This window comes from Jaculus jaculus, chromosome 6, assembly GCF_020740685.1.
Source record: "Jaculus jaculus isolate mJacJac1 chromosome 6, mJacJac1.mat.Y.cur, whole genome shotgun sequence".
Classification (NCBI taxonomy): domain Eukaryota; kingdom Metazoa; phylum Chordata; class Mammalia; order Rodentia; family Dipodidae; genus Jaculus; species Jaculus jaculus.
Genome location: NC_059107.1, coordinates 32,497,240 through 32,519,897, shown reverse-complemented (window position 1 = coordinate 32,519,897; position 22,658 = coordinate 32,497,240). Strand labels below are relative to the sequence as shown.

Genomic DNA, 22,658 nt, shown 5'->3' with positions numbered 1-22,658 from the left:
GACATACCTGCCGCGCCCAGACCGGAGACACTGGGGTGCAGGGCTCACCTCCCGCCCTCCTCCCCACACGCCCGGGTATTCTGCATTGGGGATGCCTACGGCGCAGCTCCAGGCAACAGGCTATACCCAGTTGGGGACACCGCGCCGCGCGGGCAGACTCAGGTAAGGGTACGTGGCAGTCGTACACGCTGGATGCTCGGCCGAGGTCAACAATCTAGACGTATACGCAGCCCAACCTGGGCAGGCACACAGGCCACCAGGCCCTGGTCACATCCAGACAGGAACCAGACACAGTGGACAGGGGTTGGAGTAGGGCTACACACCAATGTGGCTTCCTCCCAACTTACGACCCCACCCGCAGTGTCTCCAGAAGGTTTACGTCACCACACGCCTGCTAGGAAGCACGGGAGGACCACCTGTGTATGGATGTACGCACAGAGGACTTACTGGAGAGGGCGACCCTGCTGTTGTTTTACAGAAACGTGGCTGCCCTGGCCTTTTAACTGATTTGTTTCTACTCCAACTTCTCTATGGCATTTTATGGTGGTCTTCCAAAAGCACCGCCCACCATAGCAGCTGGGTTATTTTAGGCTGCAAGAGACAGAAGCCTAAAATGATTAAGCTTGAGCACACAGGGACTAGTTAACATGACTTTCAAATGCAGAACTGGATTGTAGCTCTGGTCACTCAGCAGTGGCAAGTTATCCCTAAATCGTTATCAGCGATGACATCCACAGCTTTACGTTTATGCTCTGCCCATCCATCCCCAGTGGAAATAACTCCATCTCTTCCCACTAGTTCTAACAAAAAAAAACAAAAAACAAAAACAAAAAAAAAAACACCAAGAAAATCGTTAACAACCCACAAAAGCGACTCTTTCTGGACTCAGTTGACCACATATCCAACAGTGAAACACTCTGGGTGCCCATGCTTTGGGGGCAAGAATATGTATTCCAAACAGCTGCCTGGTATTTAAGTCTCTTTCCTTTGAGTGTGAACACCAGATTTCACTGGGGGGAAATCATTACCTTCCACACCAAATGAGTGTCAAACCTAAGGTCTTGCTCTAACGTACATTGGGGCAGGTTTTCAATCTCTTTGGATTTGTAGCTGGGCTCCTTGACACCAAGAAACAATGGCTGTAGTGTCTTGCTTCTGGTAGCTGGACCCTGAGAATGGAGTCTGCAACTAGTATCAGAGGTTCTTTTTGCCTGAGCTTTGTTTTGTTCTGCATAGGACTGGAATTAAATCCAGGCTCCTTGTTAGGCAAGCGCCCCACCCTTAAGCCTCTTCCTCACCTCCTCCTGCCACTGCCAGAAAGGTGGTTCCATCCCCTCCATCATTCCTACTAGGGTCCCACTACATGTACTGTGAGCTATGTGTGTATGAATGGGGTGTAAGTCCAGCACCATCTAAGCTACATGGATGGAGTAGGGAGGGGTCCCTCAAAGAAAAGTCAGAGTACTTTCATAGCTGTTGGAACAGATGCCCCAAGAAAACTTGTAACAAAACTTGTCAAAACTCTCTAGGGATTGCCCCAGCCTGCAGATGAGGCCACATCCATAATGCAGCTTTCCAAGCTGGCTGGGTCTTACCATCAGCTGCAGCCACTTTCCTCACCCCATGTCCACTCACTGGAAGGCTCCGGCTATCTGCCTGGCTCCTCTTCCTAGCACGTCTGGCCCTCCTGGAGAGCTTCAGCACTTTGGTGGATAAAGCATTTCTGCTTATTGTCCTCCCACCAAGCCCTCTAGGATCCTGTCGCAGTGCCAATCACATAGAGTGCTACTGCTCTCATCTCCCTGTCGACCATACTGGGCTTCAAGTTGGCAGGGGCCTCGTCTCCATCTGGGTCCTCAGTTCCAACTGTAGAGCCGTAAGATTTTGCTGGGAAATGAATTCTGAGTTTACCAAGGATTGGAGGTGAACTTAACATTAGCTGAGTTTCCCTGATGCCTTCTTGGTTCAAAGGGGGAAGACAAAAGGATGTGGATCCAGTGGCAGGAGGGTGCTTCAGGGCACACCTATCTGGTGCCCACTCATCCTGGCATACCTTTCCATCTTCACCCAGCTTCCTTCCTACTCACTGGAAAGACCTTGAGCACTCTACTTATTTCTGCCAAGTTTATGGCAGCAGCAGTGAGCACTCCACTTGCCAAGAGTCCCTGGCAAATTGGTGCCGAGTACCTGCTGGCAGCTGTTAAGATAGCTGTGCAAGCCAGACACGATGGCCTGTATTCTTAGCACACTAGGGAGGCAGAAGCAAAAGGATTGCCACAAAGTTCAAGGCCAGCCTGATTTCTACATAGAGTTCCAAGCTAGTCAGGGATATTGGGGGGGGGGGGGGGGAAGAAGGAGGAGGGAGGGAGGGAGGGACAGAGACACTTAGTTTGGCATCCAGTACCACTCCCCCAGCAGTTTAGAGTCCTTGTAGTGACCTAGGGGCTCCAGGGCCTTACTGGATGCTTCAGCAGATTCTCATGGCTGATCTACAAGAAAGCTGGTATCACAATCATCTTCCCAGACAAGGAAGGGCCTGTGCAAAGCCATCTGGAAAAGCTGCCAGCCTGGGACTTGTACTCATGATTCTTAACTGCAAAATTCTTGTCACTTCTGCAGTATGGAGTGTCTGGCTCATTAGTAACTTCCGGACTTTTTGAGGGAGTCAGAGACACTGGCATGGATAGGTAAAGTCTGGGGCAGATGGGCAGTGAAAGAGTTCTTGTCCAAGGGTTTGCCTGCGCGGTTACTCTGGAAGCACTGTTGCCCTGTCTTCCAATGACTGTCTCCTTCAAGACCTGGCTAACCACAAAACCCTCCCTTAATACTCAAGTGGTTGGTCCCTCCTACTGCTGACACAGCCTTCCTCCTCAAATCACCTCTCTTGGTCTTTGCCTACCCGTATTTAATGTTTCACAGGTAACACAGAGGCATGGATCTCATGCATGCCTAACAGCCCAAGGGGTGTACATACAGCAGGGGGCCAGGTTAAGGCATACTTGGGGCAAGTATTCCCAAGAGTAGCTCCACCTGTCTGCAGGCCACTCCAACCAAGTTCATAATTGCCGGCCAGGCAGGTCACCTTGGCCTTGGAGAGCCAGATGCGCCTGCCTCTCTAGCACACAAACCTATACCTCACTGGACATTCAAGGCTTCCTTTATTAGGCTGTGCCCATCTAGGAAATGGAGAAATACACTGAGCAAGCCTCTACATCACGGCCTGATTGTCTGAAAAGTCTTACCCAGTCCTCAGAGTTCCTGGTCCTTGGAAGTCCCATGCCAGGTCCACCTCCAATCCTCTCCCACTTCTGACTAGGACAGGAAGCAGGAAGATTCCCCCCACCCAAAAAAACCCCACACAAACAAAAACAGAAAAAACAACACCAGAAACAAGAAAGAGGCAGGCAGGGGCAGCTGGCTAGATTTGTGCTCAGACTGTATTCACATAGAGACACGTGGCAGCTTACATTGAACAAAATGAGTAATAAAAATTGGCTTTAAATATGGAAAAACCAAGGCCCTATAATCCCATGCTGTCCTAACATTGGCATCAGAACGGCATCACAGTTGGAAGGGCCAGGGCTAGGGTCTGGGGCATGGGCACAGCCTTACCCCAGTCCCCTTCACACACACTCACACATACACACCCCACAGGCACACAGGGATGGGTGGATTATTGCTGGGCACGTGTCTACTGCTATGAAGGATTTGGAATGTTGGAGGATGACCAGGGAGACACCCAACCCTTGCTATGGGACGAGCTGGGCATTTCTGAAGGAGGTGTCTTCAGGACAAGGCCTAGCATAAAGCACACAGTGCCCTGGGAGCCTGAACGCAGAAGGAGACTGTCTCAGACAGCTTGGGCAGTGGTCTGATGGGTCCCGGTCCAGTCTGTGGTCATGCTATGACACAGGCCCTAGGGATGCAGACACCCCAACTCCAGCTCTGACTCATGCAGAGAAGGAATGACAGCATTGAGCAACCAGAAGGTGATGGCCTGAGTCCATGACAGCAAGGGCAGTCACAAGTGTCACTTGGAGGTTGATGGAGGGCCAGTGCATTGCTGGGGCTCTCCCCTGACCCAGCCCTCTGCTCACCTGGGCTGAGCCTAAGAAGCCTCCAGCTTGGCAATGGCTCCTCTGCCAGTGCCTGGCTTTCTGAGCCAGGGTTGGCTGCCCCGGGGAACTGAGGCTGGGGCGACAGGTCTAGGGTGGAATTAAGAACGCTCTGATTGCTATATACATTCGTACAAATACATAAATACAGAAATCCCAGAGCTCCACATAGGAGAGCTAAAGGGACGCACCTTTGTCCCAGGGACAACCCAGGCCTTGCCAAGCAAGCTCAGCTGGGCCAGGGGCTGAGGGACAGCAGACACTGGGGACAGTTCCGGCTGTGTTCCCCAGGCCACGACTTGAGTGGACAATGGGGAAGACCACTGTGCAAAACTGTAAACAGCACGGGGAGTAACTGCTACCGCCAACCGCTGGTGGAGGCCTCAGCTTGGGGGCTAGAGGCGGGTGGGGAGCTCTTCCTCACTGTCGCTGCAGTTCCCACAGCAATCCTGGAGGCACGGGGAAGACATGAAGGGAGAGAGGCAGAGTGGGTGCTGTAGCCACCAGTGAGGCTGCACAAAGCCGGTTCTGCCAGGGGAGGACAGGCACTGCCTGGGTCATGCCCTGGGGAGGGAGCTCCCATGAGCATCCTGGAAAAGCAGCTCAAGCCAAACATGAGTGGTGTCAGGGCGGAGCTTTCTGGCAACAGACTGAAGTAGGAAGACTAGGGAGATCCCAGAGTCTACCAAGGCAAAGCTCTGTCCATCCCCTGGACAGAACAAGGCATGGGGAGACAGATGCTAAGCAAGGCTAGCAGCTTGAAGGGGCCAGGGTGCAGGGAACCACAGCGGCGGGGGAGGGAGATGGGGAAGGAGGACACCAGACTTCTTTCTCCTACATCTCGCCTCTGCCATGGAAGGGCTGCTCGGGGCTCCCCGAGGCCAGGCAGCAAGGCCAACCCACGGGGAGCCCACACTGCTCACCTCTGGAAAGAGAAAAGAGGCCATGAGCCCAGCCGGGGGTGGGGGACAGGCAGGAATGAGGCCAGAGACCTTGGGCACCGCTGGCAGAGCTGGAAGATGCCCACTCCCAGTGCAGGCGGGCACCGGCTCTGCCTCCACCCACCATGCCCCTGGAGCAGGCTGGGGGCCCAGGTCAGACACTGCTGGGGCTTACCTGGCGACTGAAGAGCCTTTGTAGCAGTCCCTTCTTGGGGGGTGCAGGCGGCTGTCCCTTCCAGTCCAGGTCTGGAGGGACTGAGCCATCCAGCCCAAAGACATTCAGCTCCTGGAAGCACTCAGTCTCCACCATCTGCCCAGGAACAGGCAGCTGTGAGAGCTAGCCCAGGGCTGCCCTCCTGGAACCCACCCCACCTGCAGGGTAGGCCCACACCTCGTTCTGCCAGGGGATGGGCACACTGCCTGTGGCAAACTTCTGGTAGAAGTCCTGGTCGGTGGGCTCCAACTCCACGCCCTTAACTGTGGAGAACTGTTCAATGTCCAGAACATCTTTGCAGTAAATAGCCTGGGGCTGGAGGGAGAGTGGTAGCAGTCAGATAGAAAGCTCGGGAGCACGCAGACACATCACACCCTCAGCCTTTGCTCTCACTCACTTTGGCCTGAATCTGCCTGACACACCTGCAGCTTTGGTTTGGAGGCAGCAGCCTGGTGCACCATATGTTCTTTTCTTTTCGGGGGGTGGGGTTCAAGGAAGGGTCTCATTCTAGCCCAGGCTGACCTGGAATTCACTATGTAGTCTCAGGGTGGCCTTGAATTCACAGCAATCCTCCTACCTCTTCCTCCTGAGTGCTGGGATTAAAGGCGTGCGCCACCACGCCTGGCCTTAGTGCCGTTCCTTCCTATAAGCTCAGCTGTTTTCTCCTCTGTCAACTGGGATCATTATACCTTTTTGCTCAGTGAGTGAATGAGGCCTGGTGTTAGGCTATCCCTCCACTTGCACAGGGCTGTCTGAACAAGTGGCTGCCATGGGCGTGCTGGCCCCTTACGCATCCCTTAGGATGGGTCCCCATTCTGGGATGTCCAGTGGCTTGCTTTACCCCCCTCACAGCCAGTAGAGGATTGGAATGGTCCTCCCAACCATCTCTCCAGGCCCTGTTGGAAGTATACCTCGGCATCAGAAGACTACTTTCTTTTCCACCCTTACACTGTCTTCCCAATCCTACTACAGAGGAAGTCATTTCAAACATCACCACCATGTAGCTTAGTGGGAGAGCATTAGCATAGTACACTCAAGGCCCTGAGTTCCCCCACCCGCACCCAATCTACCAATGTACTGATCTACAGGTCATCATCATCATGTCAAATGGTACATCTGCCCTGAAAAACAACAGTCCAGCAATTCCCTGAAAGGGTAAACCAAAGTCTGTGACCTTATAATGTTATGCCTAGGTATATACTGAGAGAAACGATATGTTTAAAGAAAAACTTGCACAAGCATATTGGTAGTAGCTGGAAATAGTGAGGAGCACCTGCAGTCCTAGTACCAGGAGGATGAGGCAGAAGAATGCTTGAGCTCACAAGCTCAGCACTGTGTAAGACAGCACAGTGAGATTCCAGCTCAAAAAGAATTCCATAGCAGCACTATTCCCAATAGCCCACATGGTAGAATTACCCTTTATCAACTATAAGTGAATAAACTGTGATATAGCCGTATTAAAAAAAATATTACTCAGGGCTGGAGAGATGGCTCAGTGATTAAAGGTGCTTGCTTACAAAGCCTGCCAACCTGGGTTTAAATCCCCAGTACCCAGGTAGAGCCAGATGCACAAAGTGGCACATGCATCTGGAGTTCATTTGTGGAGGCCCTGGCACACCCATTCTCACACTCCCCCTGTCTCCCTCTTTCTCTGTCTCTTATAAATAAATAAACAAGTAAATATTTAAAAAATATTATTCAGGGGCTGGAGAGATGGCTTAGCAGTTAAGCGCTTGCCTGTGAAGCCTAAGGACCCCGGTTCGAGGCTCGATTTCCCAGGACCCACGTTAGCCAGATGCACAAGGGGGCGCACATGTCTGGAGTTTGTTTGCAGTGGCTGGAAGCCCTGGCGCACCCATTCTCTCTCTCTCTCTCTGCCGCTTTCTCTCTCTGTCTGTCACTCTCAAATAAATAAATAAAAGTCAAAATAAATTTAAAAAAAAATATTATTCAGCTTTAGAAAGGGAATAAAGTATTGACACATGCTACAACATGACGAATCTCAAAAAACATAGTAAGTAGGGCTGGAGAGATGACTTAGCAATCAAGGCACTGCCTGCAAAACCAAAAGACCCACGTTCGATTCCCCAAGACCTATGTAAACCAGATGTACAAGAGGGCACGTGCACCTGGAGTTTGTTTGCAGTGGCTGGAGACCTTGGTGTACCCATTCTCTCTCTCTCTCAAATAAATAAATAAAAATAAAATGTTTTTTAAAACATGGTAAGTACAAGAAGCCAATCACATGATGCCAGCCACCCATAAATATGAAAACATCCAAAATAGGCAGAGACAGATTTAGATTATTGACTGTTATGTACGGGGGAGGGAAGGGTTTGGAATGACAGCTAATGAGTACAGGCTTTTGTTTTGCTTGGATTTTTGGAGGGGGAGAGTGAAAACAATCTGAAATTTGTGGTGACAGTTACACAACACTTTTTTTTTTTTTTTTTTTGGCTTTTTGAGGTAGGGTCTCGCTCTAGCCCAGGCTGACCTGGAATTCATGGCGTAGTCTCAGGGTAGCCTTGAACTCACAGTGAGCTTTCTAGCTCTGCCTCCCAAGCACTGGGATTGAAGATGTGCGCTACCATGCCCAGTTTTTTTTTTTTTTTTTTTTTTTTTTTTTTTTTTTTTTTAATAGCAGAATCTCACTCTAGCCCAGGCTAACCTGGAACTCAGAGTACTCTTTGAACCTCTGGTACCTCAGCCTCCCAAGTGCTAGGATAGGTATATGCCACCACACCTAGTGACAGTTAACACATCTCTTGCTATTGAATTGCATATATTCTACGAGTGAACGGTATGCAAATTTAATTTTAATAAAGTTGTTAAAAATCTGTCATCAAGTCTTTCACCTATTGTTGCTAAGAAGTTAAACCCTAAGGCACTGAATAGATTTCTATCTTTGAATTAGTAGTTGGTGCAGTGTGACTATTTCAAAGTGAGATGATATGCACAGGAAGTGGAATAAATGTGAAAAGTGGTACTGGTCTTAGAGGCAGGATGGTTAAGTCAGACCTACTCAGTTCAAAGGTAATTTACAACAAGCCTCACCCTTTGGGTTGTGGGTAAGGGCTACTGTGTGAGACATCATTCAGAGGTTCCTAGCTGGCTTCCCCACTTATACCCTCAATGACCTATTCTCACACCTCACAGTCCTGCTAAAACCCTCCCAAACATCCCATCATGCTTAGACTATCACCATATTCTCCTTATATACGTGCTCCAACCACATGGCCTCCTAACTTGCAGCTCACCTCGTCAGGCCGGCAGTTCCTTTTGCTAACAGCCATCCCCCTCCCCCAAATTTTGACATCTCTCTACTACTCATATTTTCAAAGTTTTGTTCCTCAGAGACCACCCTGTCTAAAACTACCAAGCCCCCCCTCCCCTCCATCTGCCTCCTTCTCTCTCAAATAAATAAAAATTTTAAACAAGAAAGTAGTTAAAAAGACCAAGCCCCTCATCACTGTCTTAGCCTGCTTTCTTTTGTCTGTCACACTTAGCACTACCTAACATGCTTCCTTGCTTGCTGGTTGATTCTCGTATATTGCCCTACAAGATCCTAAGGATAGGCCAGGGTCCACAGGGCCTTGTTATCTCTAAGGTCTGGCTCTGGTATTTGTTAACCACATAAACACATGTGTGGCTGACAGCCATCAAGCAGGCAAGCACATTTGCCTCAAGCCTTCCCAAGTGCTCTTGGTGAGCCGTCAGTCATTGGACTCAGTCTTGGGGCGGGGGAGAACGGCAAGCAGAAGACCCAATCCTGGCCAATCAGAACCTTCCCTGTGACATTACACACAGGAGGAAGGATACAGACAACCAGTACAAGTAGAGCCAAGAAATAAAGTCCCAGAAACACAGCACAAAGTGTTGATGTTGGCCCGGAGGGACCAATAAGCTCAAAATTGGGCTTGGGCAGAGTTTATGCTCCCTGTGTTCTGATGACTAGGGAGGACATTTTTGCCTTCAGGGTATCTGGCCCAAGGATGCTCAGTAAATGGGTAAGACTCTCTAAGGGAGAATGCCCTGCCTAATAGCCATGCCCCTGCTAGCACCAGTTCGGTTTTCCTTTGGGAAGTGGACCATATCCCTCCCGCCCCCAGTCCACTGCCAATGGGAGTGATCCAGTGAGAGAGTCACCTCTCTGATTTCTGAGACAATAATCAGAGGCAGTAAGCAACAGCTCTAAGACTTTTTCTTCCTTTTGAAATTCCTTGGGCAGGAGTTGCTTTGTCTACTGGGATAGCTGAGCTAACGGATGTGGGCCAGAGCTGCCGGCTTGTCACAGGCACCACTGCCTGAAGAGAGATGCCTTATACAGTAATGACTCTGTAATCAACAGTACAGCTCAGAGGGAGAAAACAAATTTCCTGTGACACTATTATTTGTAGCCCCACCTCCACCCCCCTTCCACCCTATCCTGGCCAAACTAAAGACTACCCTTGGGCTTTTTAATTACACACACACACACACACACACACACACACACACACACACACACATTCTCATTCTCTCTCTCTCACTTACTTTTTGGTAGAGCTGATTAGGTTGGGCTTTCCAATGCTTATATCTTGTACTGAAAGGTGTTTTTTTGTTTTTTTTTTTTTTGGTTTTTCAAGATAGGGTCTCACTCTAGGCCCAGGCTGACCTGGAAATCACTATGTAGTTGAACTCACGGCAGTCTTCCTACCTCTGCTAGGATTGCAGACGTGCACCACCATGCCCAGTCCTACTGAAGGTATTTCAACCACCACTCCCTGCCAACCCTTGCAGCACTCACATCCGGTTTAAAGGGTGGCTCCAACATGCCAGCTCCCAGCCGCTTGAAATTCAATTTCTTGAAAAGGGGGTGCTCCTTCACCTCTTGGGCACCACCCCCACGACACCCCAGGCGCTCAGTGGGATCCTTGCTGAGGAGCTGTGGCAGGGCAGAGGTGGTAAGGGTATCTGAGTGGGCAGGTAGGTGAGGTGTCCCCAGTGCCAGCCCAGGCCAGCCAAACCTCCCACTTATCATGGTACCTGAGAGCAGAGGGAGCGAGCCTGTGGGGAAAAGCGCTCGGAATATTCCTCTGGCACCTCCTTCACCAGCCGCTCCACCTCCTCTCGCTTGATCTTCTTCTTCCTCTGCTGGAAGGGCGACTGGCCTGCAATCATCTCGTACAGGAGGCAGCCTAATGCCCACCAGTCAGGGCTGAACATGTACCGCTCGTTCTTCACCACTTCCGGAGCTGGGCAGGGGTACAGGGGTCAGGGGTGAACAGGTGTCAGGGAACACAGCCCTTGGCCCTCAGAAATACTCAGCACATGGGAAACGAGGTGGCCAACTCGAACACCCACTGGTCAGGAAGGCATGTCATTGGCCTGATGGGGAACCCCAGCAAGTGTAAGAGAACATATGTCTCATCAATGGAAGCTGATGTGGCCCTGCAGCGGTCATACCGAGGACCCCCAGGTCTGATTTTTTAAAGTATTTATTTATTTGCAAAGAGAGAGAGAGAGAGAATGAAAGAATATGAATGAGAATGAGCATGCACCAGGGCCACCAGCCACTGTAAACAAACTCCAGATACATGTGCTATTTTGTACATCTGCATCTGGCTTTACATGGTTTCTGGGGAATTGAACTGGGTTGGTAGGCTTTTCAGGAAAGTGCCTTAACTGTGAAGCCATCTCTCCAGCCCTGATTTTTTAAAAATATTTTTTATTATTTATTTGAGAGAAAGAGGGGGAGAGAGAATGGGCAACCACTGCCAATGAACTCCAGAAGCATGTGCCCCCTTGTACATCTGGCTAACGTGGGTCCTGGGGAATCGAACCAGGGTCCTTTGGCTTTGCAGGCAAATACCTTAACTGCTAAGCCATCCCTCCAGCCCTGATTTTTAAAAAATATTTTTATTTATTTAAGAGAATGAGGAGAGAGAGAATCAGAGAGACAGAGAGAGAGAGAAAATGGGTATGCTAGGGCCTCTAGCCACTGCAAATGAACTCCAGACACATGCCTTGTACATTTGGCTTACGTGGGTACTGAGGAATAGAACCTAGGTCTTTTGGCTTTGTAGGCAAGGGCCTTAACCACTAAGCCATCTCTCTCACTTTAGCTCAGGCTGACCTGGAATTCTCTATGTAGTCTCAGGGTGGTCTTGAACTCATGGTGATCCTCCTACCTCTGCCTCCTGAGTGCTGGGATTATAGGTGTGTGCCACCACACCTGGCGAGCCCTGATTTTTTTTAACTTGTGTATGTGTAATGCTACCACATTGAACACAAGATCATACACTTGACACTGAGCTACATACACCCCCAACCCCAAACCACACATTTCTACATTAATCTGCCTGGCTTAGTGAATTATGGCATCCAGTTTAAACTGTCCTTAAAATTTTTTTTGAAGGTCTGGGGAGATAGCTTAGAGGTTCAAGATGTTTGCTTGGAAAGCCTGTCAGCCCAGGGTTCAATTACCAAGCCATCCATGTAAGCCAGACATAAAAATTGGCTCAAATATCTGGTGTTTGTTTGCAGGGGCAAGAGGCTTTGGTGCAACCCATACACATTAAAGTGAAATTAAAAATAAAAACATTTGAGGGGCTAGAGAGATGGCTTAGTGGTTAAGGTGTTTGTCTGCAAAGCCAAAGGACCCAGGTTTGATTCCCCAGGACCCACATAAACCAGATGCACAAGGTGGCACATGCATCTGGAGTTTGTTTGCAGCTGCTGGAGGCACTGGAGTATGAATTCTCTCTCTTCCAAATAATATAAATATAAATATAAATATAAACAGGCATTTGAATGCAACACAAATATAAGCCTGTGTAGCCATTGGTTGGTAACTCCGGGGTTCCACAGAGAAGAAAGAATGGAAGAGTCTACTTGCTAATACCCCCAACCTGCCAGGGTGGGCTCTTACAGAGTTCCCTCCACCATCACATCTCAAGGCCATCCTGAGAGGCAGCTCTGATGAAGTTTTATGGTAAAGAGAGACTAGAAGTGGAGTTTCTAGCTTAAGATGGACCTAGTAGAGCCCAGACTATTTATTCTATTACCAAAGGGAACACAGGGCCACATCTCCAGCCTTTTACCAGCCTGTATCTAAGACAGGCATACCCACTCCAGGCACAGGCAATTCAGGGGAGCTCCAGGCTAGAATCATGGGAACATGTTCAATCCCCTTCTCTACTTGTGACCACCTGCAGGCCCAGCAAACAGTAGGTGCTCAATAAATATTGGGCAAATGAGTAACAGGTGTTCCCAACTATGGGACCTGGCTAGTCTTGGGTCTCCTAGTCCATTAAGAGTACAGGTTGTCTACTCCCCAAAGCACAGGAGACCCCCATACTGAAGTGAGTGGTCAGGCTTGGAACAGCAAGCGGACCCAGGACTCACCCATGTAGCCCACGGTGCCCACACGACCTTTGATGGTCTGGCCCTCAGGCACATGCACAGCCAGTCCCAGGTCAGAGATTCGGATGTGGCCTGAATGGGGGTGGAGAAGCAGGTGGGCCCAATGATAGGCCAAGTCTCCCCAACTCATCCCATCTCCCATGTGGGCCTCCCCACCCACCGTGGTCATCCAGTAGGATATTCTCTGGCTTCAGGTCTCTGTGGAGATAGATAGATAGTGTTAAATGCTACTATTTGCCAGGAAGCTGCCTGCTGACATCCGATGCAGAGCAAGGTTAAGGGTTCATTTGCTCCTAGATCAAGAAAGCCCTATTCATGGAGTGTGGTGGCACAAGCCTTTAATCCCAGCATTTGAAAGGCAGAGGTAGAAGAACTGCCATGAGTTCAAGGACACCCTTTGACTACATAGTAAATTCCAGGTAAGCCTGGGCTCTAGCAAGATCCTACCTGGAAAAACAAAGAAAAAGCAAGCCCCGTTTCCTCGGGCAGCAACCCTGACTCTGGGAAGCTGGGAAAGATATAAAGAGTAGACTCCAGGAGTTGGGTTTTTTTATTTGTTCATTTGTTTAGTTTTTTCAAGGTAGGGTCTCACTCTAGCCCAGGCTGACCTGGAATTCACTATGTAGTCTCAGGGTAGCCTCGAAGTCATGGCAATCCTCCTACCTCTGCCTCCCAAGTGCTTAGGATTAAAGGCATGTGCCACCATACCCAGCTCCAAGAACTCTGTAGGCAAGTGAAAGGCAGATCCCACCTGAGGGACTGTGTGCTCCCTGCCCCCATGGGAGATGGGGGACTCCCTGGACATTATCTTCAGCCTTGTTCACCCCTGATGTCGAGGGGCTCTCTGTTAAAGGAAGGCTACCTCCACCTTCTTCTGTTAAACAGAGTTACTACTGCATCCCCTGAGGTTTCAAATGAAAGGATTCCCAATAACCATCACAACTGAATTCCCTTCTACTGAGCCCACCCCAAGGTGAAAGTGAGTCTGTGTTACCACCCAGCAAAGGAAATGATACAGGTAGCAGGGAGTGGACTGGCCCAAGGTCACACAGGGAAGGATGACAAAAAAAAAAAATCACAGTTCACACGTGGGTCAATCAGACCCTCAATTTTAAGATATCAGCCACTCATGTCTGTCTAGTGTGGAGGAGTTTTGAGCTTGGAGCAAGTGTTAGCTCGTGGCTCGATAAAGCCCCCAGCATGCCAATATCCTTCCATTACCTTGACCTGATCAGTAGCATGTGCTGCCACCCCTGGCCAGGAAGGGGCAAGTTGTAGGGTAGCGGTCCAAAGAAGCCCCTCCCACCTGTACACAATCCGCTCCCGGTGCAGGTCCTCCAGGCCACAGCAAATCTCGGCAGCATAAAAGACAGCGCGTGCTTCGGGAAAGCCAGCCTGGCCCATGTGGTAGATGTGGAACTTGAGGTCACCCCCGTTCATCAGCGTCAGCACCAGGCACAGTGCATCCTTGGTCTCATAGGCGTAGGCTAAGCTCACCTGTGCCAGGAGACCCGAACCCTTAGGCAGAGTCTATGGGGAGCTGCCTGGGCATGGGGCTAGCTATGCTAACCCCCAGAGAAATATTTCCGGGTGCCACTCCTTGGGGTTCAGATGCTTCCCAGGCCTGCCATCAAAACCACCACTCCACCCTTCTTGGGCACTGCACAGGATGGGGAGGGACAGGGCTGACACTAGTCTCTTTCGTGACAGGGAGAGACTGTAGCTTTGTGGGCGAGGAGGGCAGCTGAGCCAGCGTGGCCGAGGGGGAGGGGGAGGTCTCCTTGCCGTACTTACTACAAACCTACTGTTCACTTTCTCCAGGATCTGCTTCTCGTTGAGCGCCATGGCCTCCCCTTTCCGCTTCTTGACCCGTTTCTTCTCCAGTTTCTTGCAGGCATACATCTTGCCTGTTGCCCGCACCTGGCAGGCACATACCTGTACCCAGGGTTGGTGGACAAATAGGGGCCAGTCATGCTCTTGTTGGGAGACGGAAGGAAGAGTCTAGGCCCACAATGTTCTACGGCGTGCACCCTGCCAAGGGTACTGGCCTGGCCACTTACCTCCCCAAAGCCACCTTTGCCCAGGACTCTGTACTGCCTGAAGGTGTTTTTGGTCACTGGCTGCCTGTTGGCAAGGGGTAAGGGAGCAAATGTTGGCTAAGCACGTGTTCTCATGAGGAGGCCCCACATTCCAGTCTAACATGAGAGGAGCTCACCTTTCCAGCCACTTCCACTGCAGAAAACGGTTAAAGTAGATGCTGTCGAGGTAGTCAGCAAAAGGGGCCATACTCAGATACTCATGGGTCAGCCTGTTGACGAGAGGACCAGCCCACAGGTTAGCCCCGATCAAACCCTGGTGTCAGCTTGATGGCCCAGGCCTCCCCGGAAGCACGTGCTCAGCCCACAAAGCGCCATCCTCGGCCAGTCCTCTTCCCAGCGCACTGAGCAGGGAGCTGTGCGTTCCATGCCGAAGCTGGATATGCTAGAGAAATGGGAGGCAACTGTCAAGGTTAAACAGCGAACTCAAAGCCAGGGCAAGAAGCTAAGCTATCTACATCCTCTGGGCTCCCTCTGCTAGCCCACCTTCAGACGTGTGTGTGTGGGGGGGGGAGGCTTACCGGGTCAGTTCCTGGAAAAGGTCTTTGCAGGGTCCCTGCTCCAGCCGCTGGGCGCAACTAGTTACCAGCTGCCTGGGGACCTCGGGGATGAGGTCAGGACCCTGGGGATAGGCCACAGACAGGTCAATACAGGGGCTTTCTTGGATGGCTGCCTACTCCCCAAGGTAGAACTACTAGGTGTTTGTGGGTACCAGGGGTGGGCGGTGCACTAGCTGCCTCCCTGTTGGGACTCCCTCCCTGATGCCCCGCCAACCTCGAGACCTGCCTGTTATCACCAAGCCTGCTAACTCACCGTGGGGCTCAGAAAATTCTGCATTAGCCGCCGCCCACATGCCTTCCGCTTCTCATCAGGGGTCACTTCGTACTCAGCCTGCAGGGTTGAGAGGCAAGTGCTGGAGGAACAGCTGGGGTGGGGAGACAGGGCACAGTGGCCAGGTCCTTTGCCTGCCCTCGGTGCTAGGCGGGGTCCTGGGTAGTTTGCACTTACCACCCCATCCAGGAAGGCCGTGCAGCGGGTCAGCTCAGGCCTCGTGGCGCAGAACTCCCGGAACAGCAGGCGCCCGATGGGCTGCCGCTCACACAGGCTGTGGTAGTCGCGCTCTGCAGGCCAAGAGGGGGAGCTGCTGGGGTCACAGACCTGGACCTTACTGGCAGGGTACTCCTGTCCATATTCCCAGGCCTGGGCTCCAACAACTTCCAGTCCAACAGTGTGGTAGCCACTATCTCCTTCAGAACTCCCAGTGTAACCATGAGGTGGGCACTACTGCCATTCCCAACGTTAACTTGGGACTGTGGGGCCCTGAGAGGCCGATTATCCCGGTGTCCCATAGGTGTCCCATAGGTCCCGCACTCCAGAACTCGGGCCTCCCCCCCCCCCTCTCCTGTTGTCTCCTGCTTCACACGCTTGCATGTCTCACTGTAAGGGTTGGGTGTGGTCTGTGAGGCTCCGGATGGGCCCAGGCCAGGCCTACACCTGTTGCCTGCCTGGCGAAAGTGTGAGAGGAAGCTGTGGCTTCCGCTGTGCTCTCTCTCAGCTGGGCCTACTTCCCAGGCTGAGTAAGCAGCCAGGGCGCACTCTACCCACACGGAGGGCTATTAGCAGGGGCGCGTGGGCACCTTAGGTCGGGCTCAGACCTGGGGCCCTGTGCTCTTCTGTTCTCTCCCGAAAGCAACCCTGTCACATTGCCCTGTCTTTGCTGAGTGCCCTCAGGACTGGGCTAGATGGGCCTAATAAGCGCAGGTCTAGAGCTCCAAGTCTCCGGGGCCCAGGCTGGTCTTCTTCCTCAGTTTCTTTCAGACTGTCTCTCATCCAGACCAGCTATCTTCTCCATAGTACCACCCCAGTCAGGGCCTAGTCTCTGCCCTCCCCCCTCCCACTCATCTCAAGCCCAGGAACTGAAACTGGGCGGGGAGAGGTCGTCTCAACTTTCCTGGTCATTGGACCCTCAATGCTGCCCCTGTGCTCCAGGGCAAGGTCTCAGGGGCAACTCTCCCACTACCAAAGGCATATCCTCTTCACCCTGCGCTGACAGGCCGGTCTCCCACCAGGCCTCACCAAGGCTGAGTCGCAGCTCTTCACATTGGCTGATGTGGGGGAACTGCAGCATTTGACGCCATTTCTTGCTTTTGCCTTTGCGATTCCCGCCGCCACCTGCAGAAGCAATGAGGCATTGATTATCAAGTCGACTTGTTTTATCTCCACCCAGTGTGGTCCAGAGGCCCTCAGAGCCCAGTCAAGGTCCAGTCTACCCTGGAAGAAACCTTGGGGCTTCCTCTAGATCTGCTCCAGCATGTCCATGCTATACTCCAGGATATATGGTCCTTCTGGGTTCTTAGGTAGATGGGGAGTCGGAAAGTACAACTGCAATGTTACTTTCAGCAGGGACAGCTGCCACATATGTTAGCAGTGTTTTTGGTTGCCGCTAGGCAGGAATGCTGGGTTAGTGTGGCCAGCTCCTCTGAGTTTTCAAAAGCAGCTGGGAATTTAATTGGAAAGAGAGAAACAAAGAAACAAAACACAACAACAAAAAAGAACACTGCATGGCTGGAAGCCCTGGCGTGCCCATTCTCTCTCTCTCTCTCTCTCTGCCTGCCTGCCTTTCTCTCTCTCTCTCAAATAAATAAATAAAAATAAAAAAACAAAAAAAAATTAAAAAAAAAAGAACACTGCAAGCAGGCAGAATATGTCAGACAGTAAGTCAGATGTGGTCTTTGGGCCATCAGGTTGAGAATGCTAGAAGAGGCCTGAGCTTAGGGTCTCCTAGACCTGGATCTAGAACCACAAATTAAAAAAAAAAAATGTTTTATTTTATTCATTTATTTGACAGAGAAAGAGGGAGAGAGAGAATTGGTGCGCCAGGGCCTTTAGCCATTGCAAACGAACTCCAGATGCATGTGCCCCCTTGTGCATCTGGCTTATGTGGGTCCTAGGGAATCGAACCTGGGTCTTTTGGCTTTGCAGGCAAACACCTTAACCACTAGCCATCCTTCCAGCCCTAGAACCCCAAATTTTTTGTGTGCTTTCAGGTCCACAGTCACTTCCACAGGCATTGTAAAGGTGATTGGGAAAGTCTCTAGCCAGTCCCCAGGAGACCTGAATCAATAAGTGTGGGCCCCAGTTCCAACTCAGTGGCAACCTTAAGCAGCCACTTTTCCTTGCCTGGCCCTAGTTTCCCCAGCCCAGGTTCCATCTGTCTTGGGTGGAAGTAGATGGCGTAGGGGGCGGGAGCAGGGCTAGGTCTTTAAGTGGGTTCCCTGAGGAAGCTACTTGGAGGGAGGAGGAAGTGCTGTAGGGTCCCCTTGAGAAACCTGCTAACAGCCCTGTTGCAGTCTGTACCCCAGAGTCGTTGCTTCACTGTGAGTGAGCAACAGACCTCCTCCCCCTAACCCAGGGCAAGCTGGCCTCCTCAGAAAGGGAACTCCTCCCACTCCCCCACCCTGGTCCCTCTCACAACCCTCCATCTGCCTGCCTCCCCCACCAGCTACTTCCTCCTCCCCCTCCTCCCCCCAGCTACATCAAGGCAAAAGCAAAAAGTCACATGCAAATAATCCTGTCTTAGAACTGGGGTTCTTCTCCACTCTACTATGCCCTTCTCCCTGTGTCTTGGGCACCTGGGAAAGGCAGAAGATTAAAGTGAAGGAGCATGCATGGGGCTGGGGGAATAGCTCAGTGGTTAAGGGCAACTGTTTGCAAAGTGAGTGTGCATACCTTTCAGTGACTTCCTACTTTACCCTGTACCTGATCGGGCCCAATTTCATTAAAATAATAATAATAGTAGTAATAATAAAAACAGGTTCAGAACTGAAGAACTGGCTCAGCCTATAAAGGGCTTGCTGTGCAAGCATGAGGACCCAAGTTTGGGTCCCTAGCACTCGTATAAAAGCCCAGCACAGCAGTGAGAACCTGTAATCCTAGTGCTGAAGAGGCAGACAGGAGGACCTGAGGCTTGCTGGCTAGCCACATCTGTGAGCTCTAGCTCAATTAAATCTCAAAAAAAAAAAAAAAAAAATTTTTTTTTGTGTGGAGAGCGAGGCATGGTGGTACACACCTTTAATTCCAGCACTTGGGAGGCTGAGGTAGGAGGATGGCTGTGGGTTCAAGGCCAGCCTGAAACTAATTCCAGGTCAGGTAGGGCTAGAGCAACACCCTACCTCCTAAAAAAATAAAATAAATAAATAAATCATACACACACACACATATAGGGTAGAGGGGGGCTGGAGAGATGGCCCAGCAGTGAAAAGCACTTGCTTGCAAAACCTGACAGCTTAGCTGGGTGTGGTGGTGCACGCCTTTAATCATGGCACTCAGGAGGCAGAGATAGGAGTATTGCTGTGAGTTCGAGGATACCCTGACTACAGAGTGAATTCCAGGTCAGCCTGGGCCCTATGTTGAAAAACAAGCAAAAAACCCCTGACATCTTGGGTTCGATTCCCTAGTACCCATATAAAGCCAGCTGCACAAGGTGGCACACACATCTGGAATTCATTTACAGGGCAAGAGTCCCTGTTGTGCTCATAGTAAACTCATTCTCTCTGCTTGCAAATAAATAAATGAATAATTTTTAAAAATAAGGTGGAGCCGGGTTTGGTGGTGCACACCTTTAATCCCAGCACTTGGGAGGCAGAGGTAAGAGGGTTGCCATGAGTTCAAGGCCACCCTGAGACTACCAAGTGAATTCCAGGTCAGCTTGGGCTATAGCAAGACCCAACTTTGGGGGGAAGAGAGGTGGAAAGCAATTGAGACACCTGGCATATCATCCTCTGGCCTCCACATGATTGCATGCATGTACCTGTACACATATGAATACACATACAAACATGCACACCATAAACACATACCCCCCAAATAAAAGAAAAACAAGAACACTGAGGCTCTGAGTGGCGAGCCAGTCTTCTCAAGTCCATAGCCCTAGGATAACTGTGGTAGAATTCAAATTTTAACTCCTCAACTCAAGTTCTTTTCTCCCTCCTCAAATATACCTAGCATGTATTAAAAGCCAGCCGTATACATACACCAAAGGTTCCCAACCCGAGGCTTATGGCCTCGGATCACTTGGAAAGCTGGCTCCCAGCTTGACAAGCAGCTCATGAAATAGTTCTGACCAATGCAAGGCTCAAGACTCAGTGACAATCAAGATTTCCTTTAGCCTCCGTAAAGAGGTGTGGGGTTGGAGATATAGCTTAGTGGTGCCTAGCATGTGTGAAGTCCTAGGTTCAATCTCTAGCACCACCAAAAAAAAAAAAAAAAAAGGGGGGGGAGGTGGTCAATGAGGTTGAGGGTCAAGAGACATGCTATGTAGGTGGGAAGGCCACAGCCAGGTCAGAATAAAGGTAGTTTAGGGAAGGGACCTGTCCCTAGTCTGGCTAACACTTGTGAGTCACCAAAGACCCAACAAAGCTTGTCTGAAGGTCCCCACACTGTCCAGGCAAGGCAGTGCCCTCAGCAGGCCTGAGGACTGAACTGGATATACAGAAAGGGAAGCCTGGCTGGGCTATTGGCACCCCTCCTCCCTGGCTGGATGACGAGGCAGAACAGAATCGGCAGATGCCCCCAGAGGCTGAGAGGAAGGCCCAGCCCCTGAGCTCGATAAGGGACAGGAGATAAGATAGCCTTCCTTGGGCACTAGAGAGACTGGGCCTGCCAAGCCCATTTCCAGGCAGCACCTCCCTGGGGTGACATGTGCTGGATGGGCAGAGGACACCAGGTACCGCAGCCCACTCAGGGCTCCCCTGAGCTTCCTATGGACTCTATTGGGTTTCCTGTGTCCTAGGTCTAGGTCAATCACAATCCTGCTGTATCTGGGGTCTGAGCCTCAATTTCCCATCTATTAAATGGGGAACAGCGAGGCAGATCTTTCTTTCAGCCTGGAAACCAAGCAAAAAGTAGAGAAAACTATCAGGATGTCCCTGCCCTGGAGTTCCAAAAACGAAGTCTTGTTCACTGTCCTTCAAGCACCCTGGACAGAATGGGTACCTAGTGGTGATGTTGCTGAGGTGGTCTATGGCAGGTGAAACCAGTGAGCTTTGAGGTCTGATCCTTTGTACCCTCATACAGCAGGTGTGCCCTAACATCTGGAGTGGGAATCACGAGGAGGTCCTCTGATGCACACCCATATGCACACACACCAGGTCCACTGGACTGCGCCCCCCCATCCCAAGCCAGGTCTTTAACCTTAAAGCTCTAACAGCCCATCATGCTCTTGCGTGAATTTCCTCCAACCGATCATGGGTTTGCTGAGTACAAAAATCGCTACCCATTCACTCCTGTTTGCAGTGTCCTGAGGCACCTACTGAGTGCCAGTCTTGGTAGTACAGGCGACCAGAAGTTTCCCCCAGGTCGAGTGGGTTGTCTGTGCAAAGGCTCTCCGTTTATTCATTCTCTAACCTTTACCTGAATACCAACTTGTGCTGTCCAGGGCGTCTGGGCCTGGGGCACGTGGGGCATCTTCCTGCCTCTCACCTGGAAGAGGCCTCAAAGGCACTCTCCTGAGGTTCAGCTCCCACACTTCCCTCTTCTCTCCTTCTGTCACCCCTTCAACACCCTCCCCTGCTCCAAGGGCAACGGACACCCCCCGCACTTCTGCCCCTTCCTGGGCCCCAGCTGGGGGCGGGTGTAGGTGCAGAGGAGGAGGACAGACCGGAAGGGCTCGTGTCTGCTTGAGAGTCGGGGTGCAGGGCTCGCGGCACTAGGGGTACCCGGAGGCTGGGGAGAGCCCCTCAGAGCTCCGGAGGTCGTACGCCCGTACTCCCTACACCCGGGCCAGGCCGTCTTGCCTAGCTGCCTCACCTTCCCGGGCCTTGAGTAGCACCGTGTTCGCTACGATGTTCTCGAGCTCCATGGGCTGCAGCGCCGACGGGCCGCGCCGCCGGCCGGGATCGCCTGCGAGAGCCGAGGCCGAGGGCGATCGGCGCGGCGCGGCGCGGCGCGGCTCGGCTCGGCTCGCAGTGACCGCGCCGCGGCCTCCGGGGCCGCCGCCGCCCGCCGCGCACTCTCCGCCCCCTCCCGGGGGCCACCCGGGCGCCAGCCCTCCCCGCGCCGCCCCGCCCCTCCCCGCCCTCTGTTTACTTTACACAGCCAATAGCAGAGCGGACGCTCCCCGCGCCGTCTACCTATTAGTCCACCTCTTCATCATTCCCCGCCTACCGAGTCAGGAATTCGCTCAAAGGGTCTGAGGGCGGGACTAATGAGGTCACCATGTCCTGGTTGGTCTAAAGGCGGGGCTCCGCCCCTAAGTTCGAAATTCTAGGCCTTCATAGGATAGCGAACTGCCAATTAGAGCCGAGCCCTCCGCCTGTTAGGTAGGGGGTGGGCTCTCGCGTCACGCCCAGGAGACCAGATGTGTGATTGAATGAAGGGAGCGTCAATCATTCCGGGCCGTGCAACCTGATTGGGCCGCCAGGTGGAGGGGGTGTGGTCCGGCCGCCTAGCTTGAGGATGGGTTTTTCTTGCGGCCACACTTGGTGTCCCCGGCCTCCTGGCGGCCAGCGCGTATCTTTGTTAGGACATGTGTCCTGCCACATTTCTCCTGGGTCAGCTCGTTGAGGAGGAAGCTCTTCGGAAGCGAGCAGAAGACCGAAGAGGGAAGGGGGATCTCCAGCGGCCGTCCAGCAGTCTCCCGCACCCCCGCCCTGCCTCCGCAGCCGGATGTTGTGATTTCTCTCCACCCACAAGGCCTCGCCCGCCCTCGGCCTCTGCTGCCTTATAAGGCAGCGCTACCACCTCAAGATGCAGGCATGAGCTCACACCCATTGTACAGGTGGGGAGCTGAGGCTCTGGACGTTGAGACCATGGAAAAGAGCAAGACTGAAAATTTACAACTAATGCACACTTTATATCTCAACACCCCACTTCCTCCGCTCTCCCTTCA

At 51.8% G+C, this 22,658-nt stretch overlaps 1 protein-coding gene across 4 annotated transcripts; it reads right to left on the bottom strand.

Moving 5' to 3' along the window:
- Positions 1-3,419: 3,419 nt before the first annotated feature.
- On the bottom strand, positions 3,420-21,687 carry Grk6 (G protein-coupled receptor kinase 6). Of its 4 annotated transcripts, none has more exons than XM_004665056.3 (16): positions 21,578-21,685; positions 16,847-16,942; positions 15,779-15,891; positions 15,584-15,661; positions 15,292-15,392; positions 14,890-14,982; positions 14,735-14,798; positions 14,469-14,609; positions 13,981-14,171; positions 12,835-12,872; positions 12,657-12,746; positions 10,296-10,504; positions 10,057-10,194; positions 5,448-5,585; positions 5,232-5,366; positions 3,420-4,564 (listed from the first exon to the last, which is right to left on the bottom strand). In XM_004665056.3, exons 1-16 carry the CDS (start codon positions 21,627-21,629, stop codon positions 4,511-4,513), a joined length of 1,731 nt encoding a protein of 576 aa, XP_004665113.1. In that variant the 5' UTR covers positions 21,630-21,685; the 3' UTR covers positions 3,420-4,510. The 4 variants fall into 4 exon arrangements, with proteins under 4 accessions (XP_004665113.1, XP_045008362.1, XP_045008363.1 ...); XM_004665058.2 differs by lacking the exon at positions 3,420-4,564 and adding an exon at positions 4,573-5,040 and having other exon boundaries at positions 21,578-21,686; XM_045152427.1 differs by lacking the exon at positions 10,057-10,194 and having other exon boundaries at positions 3,420-4,566; positions 21,578-21,687.
- Between the last annotated feature and the right edge of the window lie 971 nt (positions 21,688-22,658).